Source organism: Carcharodon carcharias, chromosome 26, assembly GCF_017639515.1.
Source record: "Carcharodon carcharias isolate sCarCar2 chromosome 26, sCarCar2.pri, whole genome shotgun sequence".
NCBI classification, from domain to species: Eukaryota; Metazoa; Chordata; class Chondrichthyes; order Lamniformes; family Lamnidae; genus Carcharodon; species Carcharodon carcharias.
Genome location: NC_054492.1, coordinates 24,561,401 through 24,577,581, shown reverse-complemented (window position 1 = coordinate 24,577,581; position 16,181 = coordinate 24,561,401). Strand labels below are relative to the sequence as shown.

The following is a 16,181-nucleotide window of genomic DNA, read 5'->3' as shown; positions in this document are numbered from 1 at the left end:
CCACCCAAATTCTTACAGTGGTGCTGTAAGTTAGTAAACTCATCCACAAAATACATACCGAAATTCTCTAGCCCACTTAATCCCCCAATTTTATGAAGTCTTTGTTGCTCATTCGAAAATTATATTTTCATTTTCAGGAAGTGGGGTTTAGTGCCAAGATCCAGGCTAATAATTCAGAGAACATGTATCCAAATCCCACCACCTCACCTCAGAAACCCAAACCAATTCAGCACCAAAAAACCTGGGGAAAATATCAAAAGTGGCTGTAAAGCTGTCAGACCACCACAAAACTCAATTAGTTCATTAATGTCCCCCAGATGTATCAAATAAGGGATGTGCAATACTTTCCAATTACAATATTAAAAGGAAAAAGTTACCTGCTATAAAATGCTTACACTTTTACATAGGATAGAATTACATTAAATTTACAGCACAAAAAGACTGAGCCCAACTCATCTCTGCCAGTGTTTGTGCTCCACACGAGCCGAGCCTCCACCCAACTACCTTAACTCTGTCAGTTAAAAGCACAATTTTTATTCAATTAGCTCTCATTTTCCTGGTTTAAATTATGGGATTGGTCTACTGCTGTTTGTTTTAAAAACAATCTTTTGAGACACTATTTTACCTAGACCACAGCATCAGTTTGATTTCTACGCACAAGCTAAATCACAGAATTGTTACTGCGCAGAAGGAGGCCATTCAGCCTATTGTGGCTGCACCAGTTCTCCAAATGAGCAACATGACTTAGTGCCATTCTCCTGCTTTTTCCCCATACCCTTGCACATTCATCCAATGCCCTCTTGAATGCCCCGACTGAATGGCCACCACCACACTTCCTGGCAGTGCATTCCAGACTTGAACTGAGTGAGAGAGCTTCTTTTTCACATTATATTTGCTTCTTTTACAAATCACTAAATCTGTGCCCTTTCGTTCTTGGTTCTTTTACAAGCAGGGACAGTTTCTCCCTATCTACTCTATGCAGTCCCCTCATGATTTTGAACACCTCTATCAAATCTCCTTAGCCTTCTCTTCTCCAAGGAGAAGAGTCATAACCTCTCCAATCTATCGACATAACTGAAGTTTCTCATCCCTGGAACCTCTTTGTAAACCTCTTCTGCACTCTCTCCAATGCGATCACATCCTTCCTAGTGAGGCACCCAGAACTGTACACAATACTTCAGCTGAGGTCTAACGAGTATCTTATATAAGCTCAGCATAATCTCCCTGCTCTTGTACTCTATGTCCCTATTAATAAAGCCCAGGATGCTGCATTATTAACTGCCCTTTCCACCTGTCCTGCCACCTTCAATAATCTATGCCATATACACCCAGGTCCCTCTGCTCCTGTACCCATTAAGAATTGTGCCCTTTGTTTTATACTGTCTCTCCATGTTCTTCCTACCAGACTAAATCACCTCACACTTCTCCACATTGAACTTCATCTGCCACCTATCTGCCCACTCCACCAACTTGTCTATGGACTTTTGAAGTTCTACACTGTCCTCCTCACAGTTTACAATGCTTCTAAGTTTTGCATCATCCGCAAACTTTGAAACTGCCCCCTGTACATCAAGATCTAGATCATTAATACATACACCAGGAAAAGCAAGGGTCCCAATACCGACTCCTAGGGAACTCCACTTCAACTCTGTTACCTCTTTAAAAAAAACTCCTCCAAGTTAGTTGAACACGATTTTCCCTTTAGAAATCCATGCTGGCTCTTCTAATCAACCCATATTTTTCCATGTGACTACTAATCCAATTGCGATTAATTGTCTCCAGAAACTTCCCAAGTTAAACTGTCTGGTCTGTAGTTGCTGGGCTTATCCTTATAACCTTTTTTGAACAAGGGTGTAATGTTTGCAATTCTCCAGTCCTCTGGCACCGCCCGAGTCTAGGGAAGACTTAAAGATTATGACCAATGCCTCTGCAATTTCCACTCTTACTTCCTTCAAAACCTTTGGAAGCAACTCATCTGGTCCCAGTGCCTTGTCGACCTTAAGTACTAACTGTTTGTCCAACACTTTCTTCTTATCAATTTTGAATCCTTCCAGCGACACAGTTTCCTCCTCTGTCACCATGGCTTTGGTAGGATCTACTTCCTTGGTAAAGACAGATGCAAAGTATTCATTTAACACTTCAACCATGCCCCCCTGCCTCCATGTGTAAATCCCCTTTTTGGCCCCCAATCGACCATACTCCTCCTTTTATCACCCTCTTACTATTTACGTGCCGATAGAAGACTTTGAGATTCCCTTTTACGTTGGCTGCCAGTCTTTTCTCATAATCCCTCTGCTTCTTTGCTTTTTCACCTCCCCTCTGAACCTCCTGTATTGCGCTTGGCTCTCAGTTGTATTTTCTACCTGATACCTGTCATAAGCACACTTAACTTCTTTATCTTAATTTCTATCTCCTTTTTAATCTAAAGTGCTCTGGATTTGTTTGCCCTGCCTTTTCCTTTTGAGGGAATATACCTTGACTGTGCCCAAATTGTTTCTTCTTTGAAGATAGCCCATTATAGTTTCTCCTGCCAACCTTTGGTTCCAGTCTATCTGGCCCAGTTCCATTCTTCCCTATTGAAGTCGACTCCCCCCGCACCCCCCAGTTAATTATCCTTCCTCTGGATTGCATATTGTCCTTTTCTACCATCATGCGAAACCACACGATACAATGATCACTGTCTCCTAAAATGTTCCCCCACTGACATTTGATCTGCTTGGCCTCATTTCCAAGAACCAAGTCCAACAGTGCATCCTTTCTTGTTGAACAGGACACATCTGCTGTAGAAAATTCTCCAGGACATAACTTAGGAACTTTTTCCCCTCTCCGCCCTGTACATGACCACTCTCCCAGTCTACATTCAGGTAATTAAAGTCCCCCCATTATAATTGCTCTATAATGTTTGCATATCTTCTGCAGGTTTGTTCCTGTACATCCTTCCCACTAGTTGGCAGTCTATAGGCTACACCAAGCAATGTAATTGCACCCTTTTTGTTCCGTAGCTCTAGGCAAATTGATTCTGTCCTTGAACCCTCTGGGACATCCTTTCTGCAGCACTGCAATTCCTTAACCAGTACCACCATCCCTCCTTTTCTTCCTTTCCTGTCTTTTCTGAACATCTTGTACCCTGGAATATTTAATACCCAGTCCTGCCCTTCCTTGAGCCAGGTCTCTGTTATTGCCACATCATCATATTTCCACATGGCAATCTGCACCTGTAACTCCCCAATCTTATTATACTCTGTGCATTCACATACATGCATATTAACCCTGATTTAGACTTCATGACTTTTTCCCTTACTCTAACTCCACCTACTAACTTACTATTCTCTATACTAGTGCTATCTGTCTCTGCCAGTAGTTTGTGCACCCTGTTATTCCTCTCTAATACTCTCTTCTGGTTTCCACACCCCTGCTGTGTTAGTTTAAAGCCCCCCCACCAACAGCACTCGTAAAACGCCCCACAGGGGCTCTGTTCATGTGCAACACGTCCAGCTCGACAGGTGCCATCTTCCCCAGAGCAGTCCGTGTCCCAGGAATCCAAAACCCTCCCTCCTGTACCATCTTTCGAGCCACACATTCATCTGCTTTATCCTCCTATTTCTGTACTCACTTGCACATGGTACTGGGAGTAATCCAGAGATTATTACATTTGATGTCCTGCTTGCTAATTTTCAACCGAGCTTCCTAAATTCCGATTTGCAGGACGACATCCACCTTCCTCCCCAAGTCATTGGTGCCATTGTGGACCACAACCACTGGCTGATCACCATCCCTCAGAAGAATGTCCAGCAGCTGCTCGATGACATCCTTGACCCCGTACCAGGGAGGCAACATAGCATCCTGGAGTCACATCTATAGCTGCAGAAACGCCTGTCTGTTCTCGTAACTAATGAATCCCCTATCAATATTGCTCTTCTACTCTGCTTCCTCCCCTCCTTTACAGCTGGGCCACTTGTGGAGCCATAAACTTGGCTCTGACTGCACTCCTCTGAGGAACCAACTGGTATCCAAAACAGAAAACCAATTAGCAAGCAGGATCCCGGGGACTCCTGCACTACTTGGCTGGTTCTCTTAGATTGCTTGGCAGTCACCCATTCCTTTCTGCCAGCATGCTCCTAGCCTGCAGTGTGACCACCTCTCTGAAAGTGCTATCCATGTCACTCTCAGCCTCACAGATGCACCACAGTGACTCCAGTCGCCGACTGCTTTTAAGAGAAAAGATCTGATGTGGATATACCCAGTGGAGACTGTTCTCCATCTGAAGTTATGCAATCACCTCTTATTTTCAATTCAAGATCCTGTTCCATCTACTGAAACATCTGTCATTTTAGATCAGGATTTTCATGAACTCAGTGAAAAGCAGACAAAGGGACTGCAACCCGACAAACAATCCAGCAGCTCTGATACCAGGGAAGGGTCCTCCGAGAAGTCCGCATTCAGAGATCAAACACTTGTCTAAAGTGCAACCACAGACTTGATCCACATACTAAAGGAATGCACGATGGATTTTGACAGCCAAAGGGTACATTAATAACTTGTAAGAAAGTACACACAATGAATGTTGCTTGTAATATGGTAATCTGATTAAACTTACCTTTCTTATATGGTTTGTAAAGATTAAATCAGAAAGCAACTGCTCTCAGCTGCTAGACAGACAGGAGCAGCAAAGTTCATTTCCCCATTAGGAGATCACCCAATCTCCCCATAGCATCTAAACTAAGACAAGTAAAAAGAAGTTTTTTTTTTCCCAAAAACAGGAAACTGCTGAGCACCAGGAGTAAACATTCAGAGCGAGCGCCAAGATCTTTACACTGTTGCGTCCATCACAAATTCACTTGCAATTCACTCAGTCAACCCGCAATTATTGTAATCAACATAAAACAAGGATTTCATCTTTAAAGTTGCATCACAGCATCAGGAACTGATAGTGTCACCCTGTTGAAGGATCAGAACATACTTAAGAACTCAAATGGCTTTAAGGAACAATGACACTAAAGTTTGCAAAACCATTGTATATAACAAATTTTGCTGGAGATGCTGTATATACTCTGATCAAATGGATCAGAGGACTGCAGCTCAGTGAAGTGTTTACAATAACCACCGAAGTTCCTATAGTCGCTTTATTCAACAAATCAGATGTCTTGTTATGTTATCGTAGATGCGTCAGGGATGGCATTAGGTTAGGAGGACAATTAGTTCCATACAATAATCATGCCAGATTAAGGCAGCTTCTCTCAAGGGACTACTGTTCAACAAATAAAGACTGAAAGGGCCATTGTAAGTCTTTAAATATTAATCCTATGGTCCACTTTGAATTTTACCAAGGTAAAGCTAAAAGGAGAATACATGTACAGTACATTTATGAACTGTTGGGTTCCTACAACATGGAAACACTATTCAAAATTTTATTCTTGCTAAATAGTTGTTTGGTAATACAGAATAAGTATTGCTGAAAAGAGACACGTCAAAGCTTTTTGTCTTGCACTCATGAGGACACTTTGCAAGAATACCAATAAGGAAAAACAACAATTTATACTGTATAAGAAGAGTGTGCTGACTGGTTGGGAAGTGGACTCTGATTGGTAGAGATATTGACATGGAGAATACACCAATTGATGGTGACTGACAGTTAACTACCAAGAATTGTTTGAAATTTGCTTTCAATAAATTGCTGTTTTCTCATATATTGGTATTTTTGAAGTGTCCTGATGAGTGCAAGATGCAAAGCTTCAACATCTCTTTTTTCAGCAATACTTTATTCTTATTACTTTTCTTAAAACGTATTTTCTGCTGAACCAAAAAGGATGGCTGCTACAAGTCACATGACCACAGGGCTGGCACTTTGTTCAGGTACTACCATCAGAAGCTACAAATTCCTCACCCCATCCTGTGGAATTTCAGACCCCAGACCCCCTGTAATCAATGAAAGCAGAGGAAGTGCAGAATGGCTCCCCCAAACTAAACTATCACAAAAGAGAAATCGAAACTCACTATAGCAGAAGAGATGCTAATAACCACCTCGCCTCTCTCCTGAGGAACAATGGAATTCTGGCTAGAAGCATTAAGTTGCAATTAACCACAGATGGACCATGTTACATGACCCAAGCCTCTGGTCTTTTGGACAGTTTTAATATTACATCTTTAGCTCACAGGTAGTCTGCTGTTTAACATCCAACTGGTGAACCACCAAGAAGCAGACCTCCAGGCAGAAAAATAGCCTCAAGCCTGTCTCTTCTGGAAGTTTTCCAGCCACTGCCTGCAGAACTCACCCAGTCTTTGTGTATCTACAACATCCTGCAGTATTAGCACCAACTGTAAAGTGAATTCCACAATTCTGGTCTTCATCCAGCTGAACTAGATCTCCAACGTCAAAGAATTCCTCACTGGATTCTGACTCTGGAAATCACGTGAACTAATATTCATTTCTACGGTTCTGGTACTGTTACTATCTATAGTTGTAAAACTCAGTTTTCTTTCTCTCCACCTTTACTGTGTCAATGTACACATGTGTCTGTGCCCATGTGTAATGGAGTGGGAAGTTACAAACATTCCTCCCCCAGATTTTGATTGTGAAATAAACTAACCTTCTGGGTTAATCCTAACGCAAGTTTATGGCAGGTTATTAGTAAATTGGATCTCACAAACCAAGGGTTTGGGAAAACAAGCCACCTCATACTTTAAAAGTAATGTAAAATATCTTCTGCCTCAGAGTAAATAAGTACCGTTTGCCTGTCTCTCTCCTGTCCGTAACAAAACAGTCTACAAATAGAATGCAGTGTACATTTGCCAAAAGATTTCTCAAGTAATCCTTCAGTTTTAGAATTGTAAACAAGCCGCTGAAGATGCAAAAAGCCTAAAAGATGCTGCTAGAACATAGGAGGAGGGAGGAAGAGAAAATTAATGTCCACCTCCTTAAATGTGCAAGTGCATCATATTATGTGCAGAAAATAATTTATGAATGATGACAAGAGAAATAAACCCACTGTAAATCGTGATGATCCAAAAGTGACATTTGAGATAAATGAAATGGCAGGACTAGTCCATCTAAATGGGGCTCAAAACAAATAAATCCCCTGAAACATGCTTATTATGCTTAAAATGTACAGTGCTCTGGTCAAAATCAGTGAGAAATGAGTCCAGCTCTTCCCACCAAAAGATATTCAAGCTCTGGAGACCATCCAGAGAAGGACCACAGGATTGAATCCAATCAAAGAATTCAGTTCTGAAGAAACATTGGAGAAACTTGGGCTTTTTAGGAAAGGCACAGCCCAGGTGTAGCAGTTAAAGGGGAAAAACAGCTCCAAACAGCTGGCATTCAACTAAAAAAAGGAAAATAATGTGGGAAATCTGTAATCAAAACAGAAAATGCTCAAAACATTCAGTAGGCCAGGCAGCTTCTGTGAAGAAGGAAACAGAATTGATATGGTCAATTTTAACTAAACCTACATTTTGGAAACTGACAGGATTAGCTACGGCAAAGTCTTTACATCCCACCTGATTTCACTCTTCACTGAGAACCAACGTCAGAGGATGTAAAAATGAACACTCCACCCCACTCAAATAGCTTAGCTTGGTTAAATTTTTGTCCCCAATAACTGAAAAAGACCAAACTAAACTGTTAACCCTACCTTTGTTCTTCTAAGACGCTGACCAGCTTGTTGAGCGTTTCCAACATTTTCTATTTTTAATCCAACTAAACAAATTATGCTGCTGGCAGTGCTTTGAAATGATTCAGGAGGCTTAAAGAAACAACTTATTTGAAGAGAGGCAGCACAAAGAGAGGGAATTACAGTATAGGCAAAAACAGAGCAGACACGAGCTGAGTGTGTGCGCCACAGACCTTATTTAACTTAATTATTATATATTTACCCTACTTAACTTCATTGGTTTGTCTCAGTCAGACAGAAGTTGAAATTGTTCCGTCTCAAGTGTAGATATACCAAATCTTTAGAATAAGAACAGGGAGCAGGAAATTGAGACACCAGTTCTTATTATATATTGGTTGGGTCTTTCTCTAGCAATGATTGCATCAGTGCTCCAAGTGGTTGACTCTGGGATCTTTAGTTATATTTCAGGTTAAACTGTATGTTTCTGTTTCTTGTTTCAGTGAAGAAAAAAAACAGTTAAAAAAAACTATATTTGCTTATGAATTGTACAGAGAAAATAGTTTCAAATTAAACTATGACACAGGAATAGTTCAAACTAATAAAGCACAATTTTTGAACAGATTATCAGGAAGCTCTTCCTCAGATGATGGGTCAATATCTCTGACATCAAGGAACCCTAGTAAAACAGAAGTCAATGGGAATAAGGAAAAACTCTCCACTGATTGGAGTCATACCTAGCACAAAGATGGTTGTGGTTGTTGGAGGTCAACCATCTCAGTCCCAGGTCATCACTACAGGAATTCCTCTACAAAGGAGTGCCTAGACCGAACCATCTTCAGCTGCTTCATCAATGACCTCCCCTCCATCCTAAAGTCAGAAGTGGGTATGATCGTTGATGATTGCAATGTTCAGCATCATTCCTGACTGCTCAGATACAGGAAGCAGTCCTTGTCCATAGGCAGTAAGATCTGGATAACATTCAAGCTTAGGCTAATAAGCAGCAAGTAACATTCACACCACACAAGTGCTGGGCAATGATTATCTCCAACGAAAGAGAATCTACCCATCTCCTTTTGATATTCAATGGCATTACCATTGCTGAATCCCCCCTATCAACATTCTGGGGGTTACCATTGACCAGAAATTGAACTAGACCAGCCAAATAAATGCTGTGGCTACAACAGCAGGTCAGAGGCTGGGAATTCTGTGGCGAGTAACTCACCTGACTTCCAAAGTCTGTCCACTATCTACAAGGCTCAAGTCAGGAGTGTGATGGAATATTCACCACTTGCTTGGATGAACACAGCTCCAATGACACTCAGAAGCTCGACATCATCCAAGATGAAGTAACCCACTTGATTGTGTTGGTGGTGAAGGGAGTGAATTTTGAAGGTTGTGGATGGGGTGCCAGAGTGGCAGCAGTGTGTATCGCCTACAAGATGCACTGCAGCAACTCACCAAGGATCTTTTGACAGCACCTTCCAAACCCACAATCTCTACCACCTTGAAGGACAAGGGTAGCAGATGCATGGGAACACCACCATCAGCTGCAAGTTCTCCTACAAGTCGCTCACCATCCTGACTTGGAATTTGAATAAAGTCCCACCGTTCACAGGTGTTATGTTCCTACAAAATCTCACAAAAGGTGAAATCTCGAAGCAGGGACATGTTTTTGAATGGAACTCAATTAGATAGGTTCCAGTCATGCGAAGGCAGTACTGGACTCTCCAACAAAACTGTAGCGCAGTGCCTGTTTAGGACAGGCAGGGGACTCCCTGGGCAATACATCGGTGAATATCTAAAATTGAATAGAGCTGTTATTGTAGCTCTGGACCCAGAAATTCTGACATTTCCAGGTTAGCCTCTTCGTTCAGGCTGCACTTCAGCTGAAACCATTTCAGTCTCTGCTCTGTCATGGTTGCTGTCTCCCCAGGAAAAGAGACAGAAGAAACCTTGGATATGCGAACATTGTACACAGCATCACCCATTGTGTGAGCAAAGTGCATGCAAGTGAAAACGCGAACAAGGAAGTCGCAAATGGTGGGACTTTACTGTATACAGCCATTCATTCACTGTCATGGTCAAAATCCTGGAACACCCTTTCTAACAGCACTATGGGTGTACCTACACCACATAGCCTGCAGCGGTTCAAGAAGTTGGCTCACCACAAGCTCCAAGGGCAATTAGGAATGGGCAATAAATGCTAGTCCAGCAAGCAACGTCCATACCCCTGGGATACCGAAGACAAAACTCCAGAATAATTGAAGTTAACTGTTGCACGCTATAATGGAGAGGAGAGGGGAGAGGGGAACTGTAGATTCTTTCTTGACTTCCAAAAGAAATTACCTTCCCCTGTATCTAACTTGAGATCCCAGAGGGCAACTTAAAAAGCATTACAACATACACAGGAATGGGTAATAACATTTTAGTCAGATCCACAAGGTATAGAATGTTCGAATGTGACAAATGGTCCAGACTTCAACAATCGTTTTATTGCATCAATAAATCTACTCCATACACTTAAACATGAGACAATGCTCAGTTATGGGGTGGAAATTGATTTGTTGAAACATTATGTTTCTCAGCATTCAAGATATTGCAAAAAAGGAATGTGCAAATAAATAAAAATTGATATCAGGTTTGTTCAATGTTTCAATCCGCCAGCTAAAAGAGGCAGCTTCAAAAGTCAGGAAAATAAATTATGATTTAAGAGAAAAACAAACAATGGAATTGAGGATTGGGTTCAACCTGGAATTGCCCCATTGACATTTGATTTAAAAAAAAATCAAAACAGGATCTACATTCAATGGGAAGGTATAAACAATGGAGCCCAGCTATAGGTATTGGCCAGTGCCAATAAATATCACTATAACTGAATGTACAGCAATTAAACTGATCAGTACTTAGCACGATTCTGCTTAGTGTTCACCTGCTTCAAGAAAACAGAAACACAGCATTGCCAATATTTAAAGCACAAAAATTCCTATCCAGAGGGGAATCTGAGCTGTGCATCAGGCTGAGCAAATTAATAATTATCTGAAGAAGATTCATACGGACTCAAAATGTTAACTTTATTTCTCTCTCCACAGATGTTGGCAGATCTGCAGAGCTTTTCCAGCATTTTCTTCTTTTATTTTGGAATTCAAGCATCCGCAGTATTTTGCTTTTATTTCAGTGATTAATTATCTGGGTATTGTTCAGCTGCTTGCACTAACAAGGATGCCTAACACGCTATATTCATCAAGTAATCTCAGGATCCCTTTTTACCCATTCATATGCTAACTGTCCAAACAAATGCCAACCTCAGGGTTCATTTATGTGCAAACTCTTTATGATCAAATTATGATTACAATTAGTACATAGCAAGGTTGTACAAACAGCACATCAAGGTTGTACAGTTTAGGGCTAAATTTGATACAATGCCATTTGCCAAGATAACAAGGAAATTTTGAAACCATTCCATTTTTGAGAAGGGGAAAATTAACCTAATGGTGATTGAAATAATTTTGTGCTACGCACAAATCCAAAGTAGACTCTGTTTATGGTTCCCAAAATTCACCTCTCTTCCACCTTCCTTTCCACCTATTTTACTGATTCTAATATTTTATTAATTGATCTTTATTTATAACAAAATAACTGATGAGACAAAACAGCTGGTAAAACTAATGAGCTAAACATTCAAGACACAAAAACAAAATAACCAGCAAATTCCGAATGACAAGTTATAATTAATGTGAATGCACACCACATTGAAACTAGTTACACTAGGAGATGGAAAAGTTGGAAAAATAAAACAAATGATGCCATCATTTTTTTTTGAAGGGGTTGGGGTTTGCATGCAGGATTCAGTGGGAAAATAGCCAAAGTCAAGCTTATACACATTGAGAAACAGATGGCATCATGCAGACAAAACTCAAACTAAATCTAAATGTGTTATCTGCATGATCATATACTTTGAATAAAAAGAAACCATTCTTCATTTGCTAGACTTGCAAATTGGTATACAATGCTACCAATTTACCTAGGCGAGAGAGAATGCATTTGAAAAGTAAAATTCTCTAAGTACTTGGACATACTAGAGAGCATTTCATTCATTACTTTTCCTTCTTTTTCTAAGCATTTTTAAAAATCTTTTCTTCATTTATCTTTAGATAACCCATGTGCAGGCCCCAGTAGGGAGGGTAGGCAGGCAATTTGTTCATTTGGCTATTAGAGGGTATACAAGAGAAGGCCTGGGCAATTCTCTTCCTTTTCAGCATACCAGCAAGGAAGTCCTTGACTTACTCTTGCTCCCTTCCCTGCTCACCTAACTGGAACGGATAACTTGCAGGGTGGCTCATTGTGAGGACAAACTTCATGGTTTCACTTAATTCACTGGAACATTAACGTGCAGTTCTGTACCATTTCGCTGCCTGTCCCATCCTAATTTCTGTACCTCTACATACTACTCTTTTGATAGGATTTATTTGTGCCCTGCCATGACAAAAATACTTCAGGTTCAGCTAACAAGGTGTGCTTGCTGCATCACAAGATGAAAAGGTCAGTTCCCCCCAAAGGTAGGACACAGCACACAAGTGTCCTGCTGAGATGCACTCCAATTCTATGAATCTCTCATTCATAGCAAGATTTTTATAGCTAGTTTATTCCTACTATAAAATCAGGTATATAAGTTCAGTTTTTTTTTATTTTTCTAAATAGTATGAAGTTGTGCATTTGTTTTAATTAGTTTGGCTTAGTTTTTAATCAAATAGACAGGCATAAAAGTGATTCACAAATCAGACTATATTTGTATGAGTGTCTCAGTGGATGTCATTCTTGATATCCCAAAAGTTACTTGGTTTAATTATAAAATGAGGGCTTCAAGAGAATCAACAGTAATAAACTCATGCTCAATAAAGCCCAACCCCACGGTCGACAGCAGGAAATAAAGGGAGAAGAAAGGATTCACTTCCACATGTCCTTGAAGCCAGTTACACTAGACAATTGACAAAAGCCTGGGAGTAACATATTGCCACCCCACTCAGCTAAGAAAACAGTACAGGAGGATAAATTATTTCATTTTAGCTTTTCCCTTTTTAAGTGAACAACTCCAATAATGTTGCAAATTAAACCAAGAATCAAGCTGAAGTTTGTGTCTCTAACTAATCCATGTGGGTGATAGTACTTCACCCCTTGAAGCCTGTCACCACTATGCTAGCTCAAGCTAGCAAGGATGAGAGGCATGTCTGGTAGTTTGATCAATGCCATTCTGAAATATGTTAAGGGATGTCAGTCATGTAAGGGAGACAGAATTGCCAGGTTTCTCACTGCAAGGATGGGAAGGTTTACTTTGTACAACATCTCACCTTGTGGCCTCAGATAATCTGAAACTCTGAACTTAGGTAGATGAATTGGTGAAAGCAGACAGCATTTATAAATGAAAACACATTTACTGCCTCTTTAATATAAGCAGTTAGTTTACAAATTGTTCTGTCCTTTTACTCATTAGAAATTGGGTTCAAATTGCCAAACCTCATTTTAGAAAGAGGGAGGGGGAAGAAAGGCTCCCTTAAAATACAAGAGAGGGATTTAACCAGTGTGCTAAAATTAGCAGAAAACCGAGATGACGGGAAGGTGGTGAGAGAGCAGGGAGCATGAGCAGATAAGAAAAAATGGTATTGACTATTATGACTGACCTATTCATCTGATAGCAAATTGCTCTAAGTTTGCAGATGTTTGAGATTTTGGATCTTTAGAGCCAGTGAGATAAAATATGCATATGGTTTAAGAATATAAACAAAGCAACAGACTGGAAAAAGTACACCAGTCTGAATGAAAGTAAACCTGTCCTTTGGAGCTGTAAAGCAGGTATTCAGCAGATAACACACTCAGATTTAGCACAGCTCTCAATTTCAAGGAAATAAGGCCCAAGCTCACCTTGGACGTCTTCTTCCCCACCATCACCATCCTCTTCCTCATTGTAAGCCAATTCGGCCTGCTTGTCTGCCTCGTACTCACCCACATTACCATCATCCCCATTATAATCCGCCACTTTAGAGTCATGCTGCGGATCAGCTGGGGATTCATTTTCATCAAAGAACTGGCCTGAGGAATCCAAGTCAGAAGCGAGAGAAAGCAGAGGGGGTTTTGGGGGTGGGGGGAAAGAGAGACAGAAATCCATATTGAAAATGGAGAACAAAAGAACTTTAATTGTTTTCTTTTTTTAAAAGGTGCCAACAGAAGCTGGACCATCAAACCTTTCCTTTAGGAATTCCAATCCTAATTCATCATCTTTGCTCACAAGGGCTGGTGCATGTGATGCAGCACATGAAAAGTCAAAAGCATGGGGTTGGACTAAAAGCACAAGCAAGTTGTAGGGTTCAATTTCTTGTAGCTCCTTAAAAGCTTTCCTCTTTCAGTCAACAACAACATTTAAACATGCTGGCATTCAATTGTTTTCAGCCTACTCAAGGGTGAAGGCAGTTTGTAGCTGGTTAATATAGCAGTTTCTTGTACAGCTGGGTGCTATTCAAAGTTAGAATTAAACTAAGGTACCAATGAATTGAGTGAAGCCAAACAGAATGCATAGCAAACTGTACAAGCAGTTGGAAATTTCCTTCAGTCTGAGGCATGCTGAGGGAAACACTACACCAATACTTAAAGGTCTGATTAAAATTGAACTATATAGTATTTACAACACAGAAACAGGCTTTTTGACCCAACTGGTCTATGCTCTACATGAGGCTTCCTCCACCCTACTTCACACAACCCGAAACTGAATGGAAGATAAAGTCAAAGGCAAAGTTGTTCAAATAGCTTTTCATAATCATGGCTCAAATACTTAAGACTTTTGATAGTTTGGCGAGATGAGGAAAAAGAGAAATAATTGAGCTAATTTTTCAAACCTAAAACTGTTGTGCTTGCTTTTTTTAAAAGAAAAGGTGAAAATTGTGTTCCAGATAGTACCTTTTTTTTAAAGCATGATATACCACTGCAGCTCAGAGAAAAAAAACATTTTCATCTGCTTACTTACTTGCTGATCACTAGTTCTGGAGGAAGTGCAGAGAGTGTTAATGAAAGCTGCTCAGAAACCCACTATTTATTGCAAACAAATGTGCTTTGTATCCAGTGCATAATATTCACAAAAATAGTATTCAAACATGTATACATATACTTTAGGTAGCCGATTCCATATGGCATTGCATACATTAAGTCGAGAGATTACTATTATGCATACCCACCTCTATCTTCAGGTTGCTGTTTCTCTCTCATTCCTCCTCTCTCTCTTTAACTCTTTTCACTTCTGAATTTTTCTTCCTTTGGATGTTGGGTAAGTATGGCAGGGAAAAAAACTACAGTCTGCATTTGGGATTGAAGGTTGCAGGGAAAATGTAGCCTTAAGTGGCTCCCATTCCACTCCTTCACTACAAATCATGTTCCCATCACTTCCCACCAAACCTTCCCTCCTTGCTTCACTACCATCCATCTCAACCTTAACCCTCTCACACTCTCAATTATCCCTTGCAAGGACAAGTAGTGATATGCAAAATCTTTTCATCTTCAAACATCTTCAAGCCCTCCTCCTGGTTTGTCTTCTTAGCTGTTCCCCAGAGGGTTCATACACTTTAAGATAATTTAAATAGACAAATTAGAACAATTTAAATATAAATAAAATTAGAACAAAGGAAAGAAATTGTTTGCCTTTCTCTAATTGTCTTTCTCTTCTCTGCCATCCCCATATTTTAGGTGTTTGAAATTAGAATTCCTGCCTGATAGGTATAACTTGTTAACATTGATCTAGTCAAAATACAGGCGAGCTAATTAGATCATTTCAAAATGCAACTGTTTGTTTTGAGAACTGAAGTAACATTACATGAACACACACTTGCTTCATCTACTTTACCCCATCTCACTTTCTGATTACACATCTTTTGTAGTTAAACCTACAGAAGATGTGCAATCATAAGTTTCTTTCTGGTGCACAAACCTTTTAAGATCATACTCCATGCACTTCATCTCAGTAAAGCTTTTGAAGTTTGTTCTCTACTTTTTCTTCCTTGAAGAAATTGTGCAGAAACTACTAGAAGCTTAGAACAGTGGCAGGAATGATACTGATGCATCCAATCAGGGATAGGCAATAAATGCTGGCCTTGCCAGTGATGCCCACATCCCATGAATGACTGAAAAAAAATCCTAGAAAGTACACTGCATATGCTCTGACTAAAAATCCAAATTCAAGTTCCAGACAAAATTGTTAACTCCAAGTTTTTGAAAAAGACCAACAAAAGGAAAAAAACAACTTCAGAAAACACTAAGAATTGTGGGAACCCAGTGGCCAAATTGCAGCAACAGCTTTATTTAGCCATTTCCCATTATAAATATGGGCATCATAATCTATATTAGAAAAGTTGATACAGAGCGACAAAATCTGAAAAGTGGCACAAAGAGGAATATTTGTACTTTTACATATATACAAGGCATTGACAAGTGCACACACTCTTTGGTGACATGCACAAAATGCTGTGCAGCCAGAAAATGGTAAGAATTTCAATAAGATCATCACTCCACTATGAGAGTCAGTCCCCATGAGTG

At 40.1% G+C, this 16,181-nt stretch overlaps 1 protein-coding gene across 2 annotated transcripts in view; it reads right to left on the bottom strand.

Annotated features, from left to right (window-relative positions):
* The window catches only part of golm2 (golgi membrane protein 2), a 103,284-nt gene that overhangs the window by 9,533 nt on the left and 77,570 nt on the right, over window positions 1–16,181 (bottom strand). The window contains exon 10 of one of the 2 annotated variants that reach the window (XM_041175138.1): window positions 13,527–13,694. The exons of the other annotated variant lie outside the window; for it this stretch is intronic. Coding sequence (XP_041031072.1) covers window positions 13,527–13,694 — 168 coding nt within the window. The remainder of the gene's footprint in view (window positions 1–13,526; window positions 13,695–16,181) is intronic. 2 annotated transcript variants of the gene reach the window in all.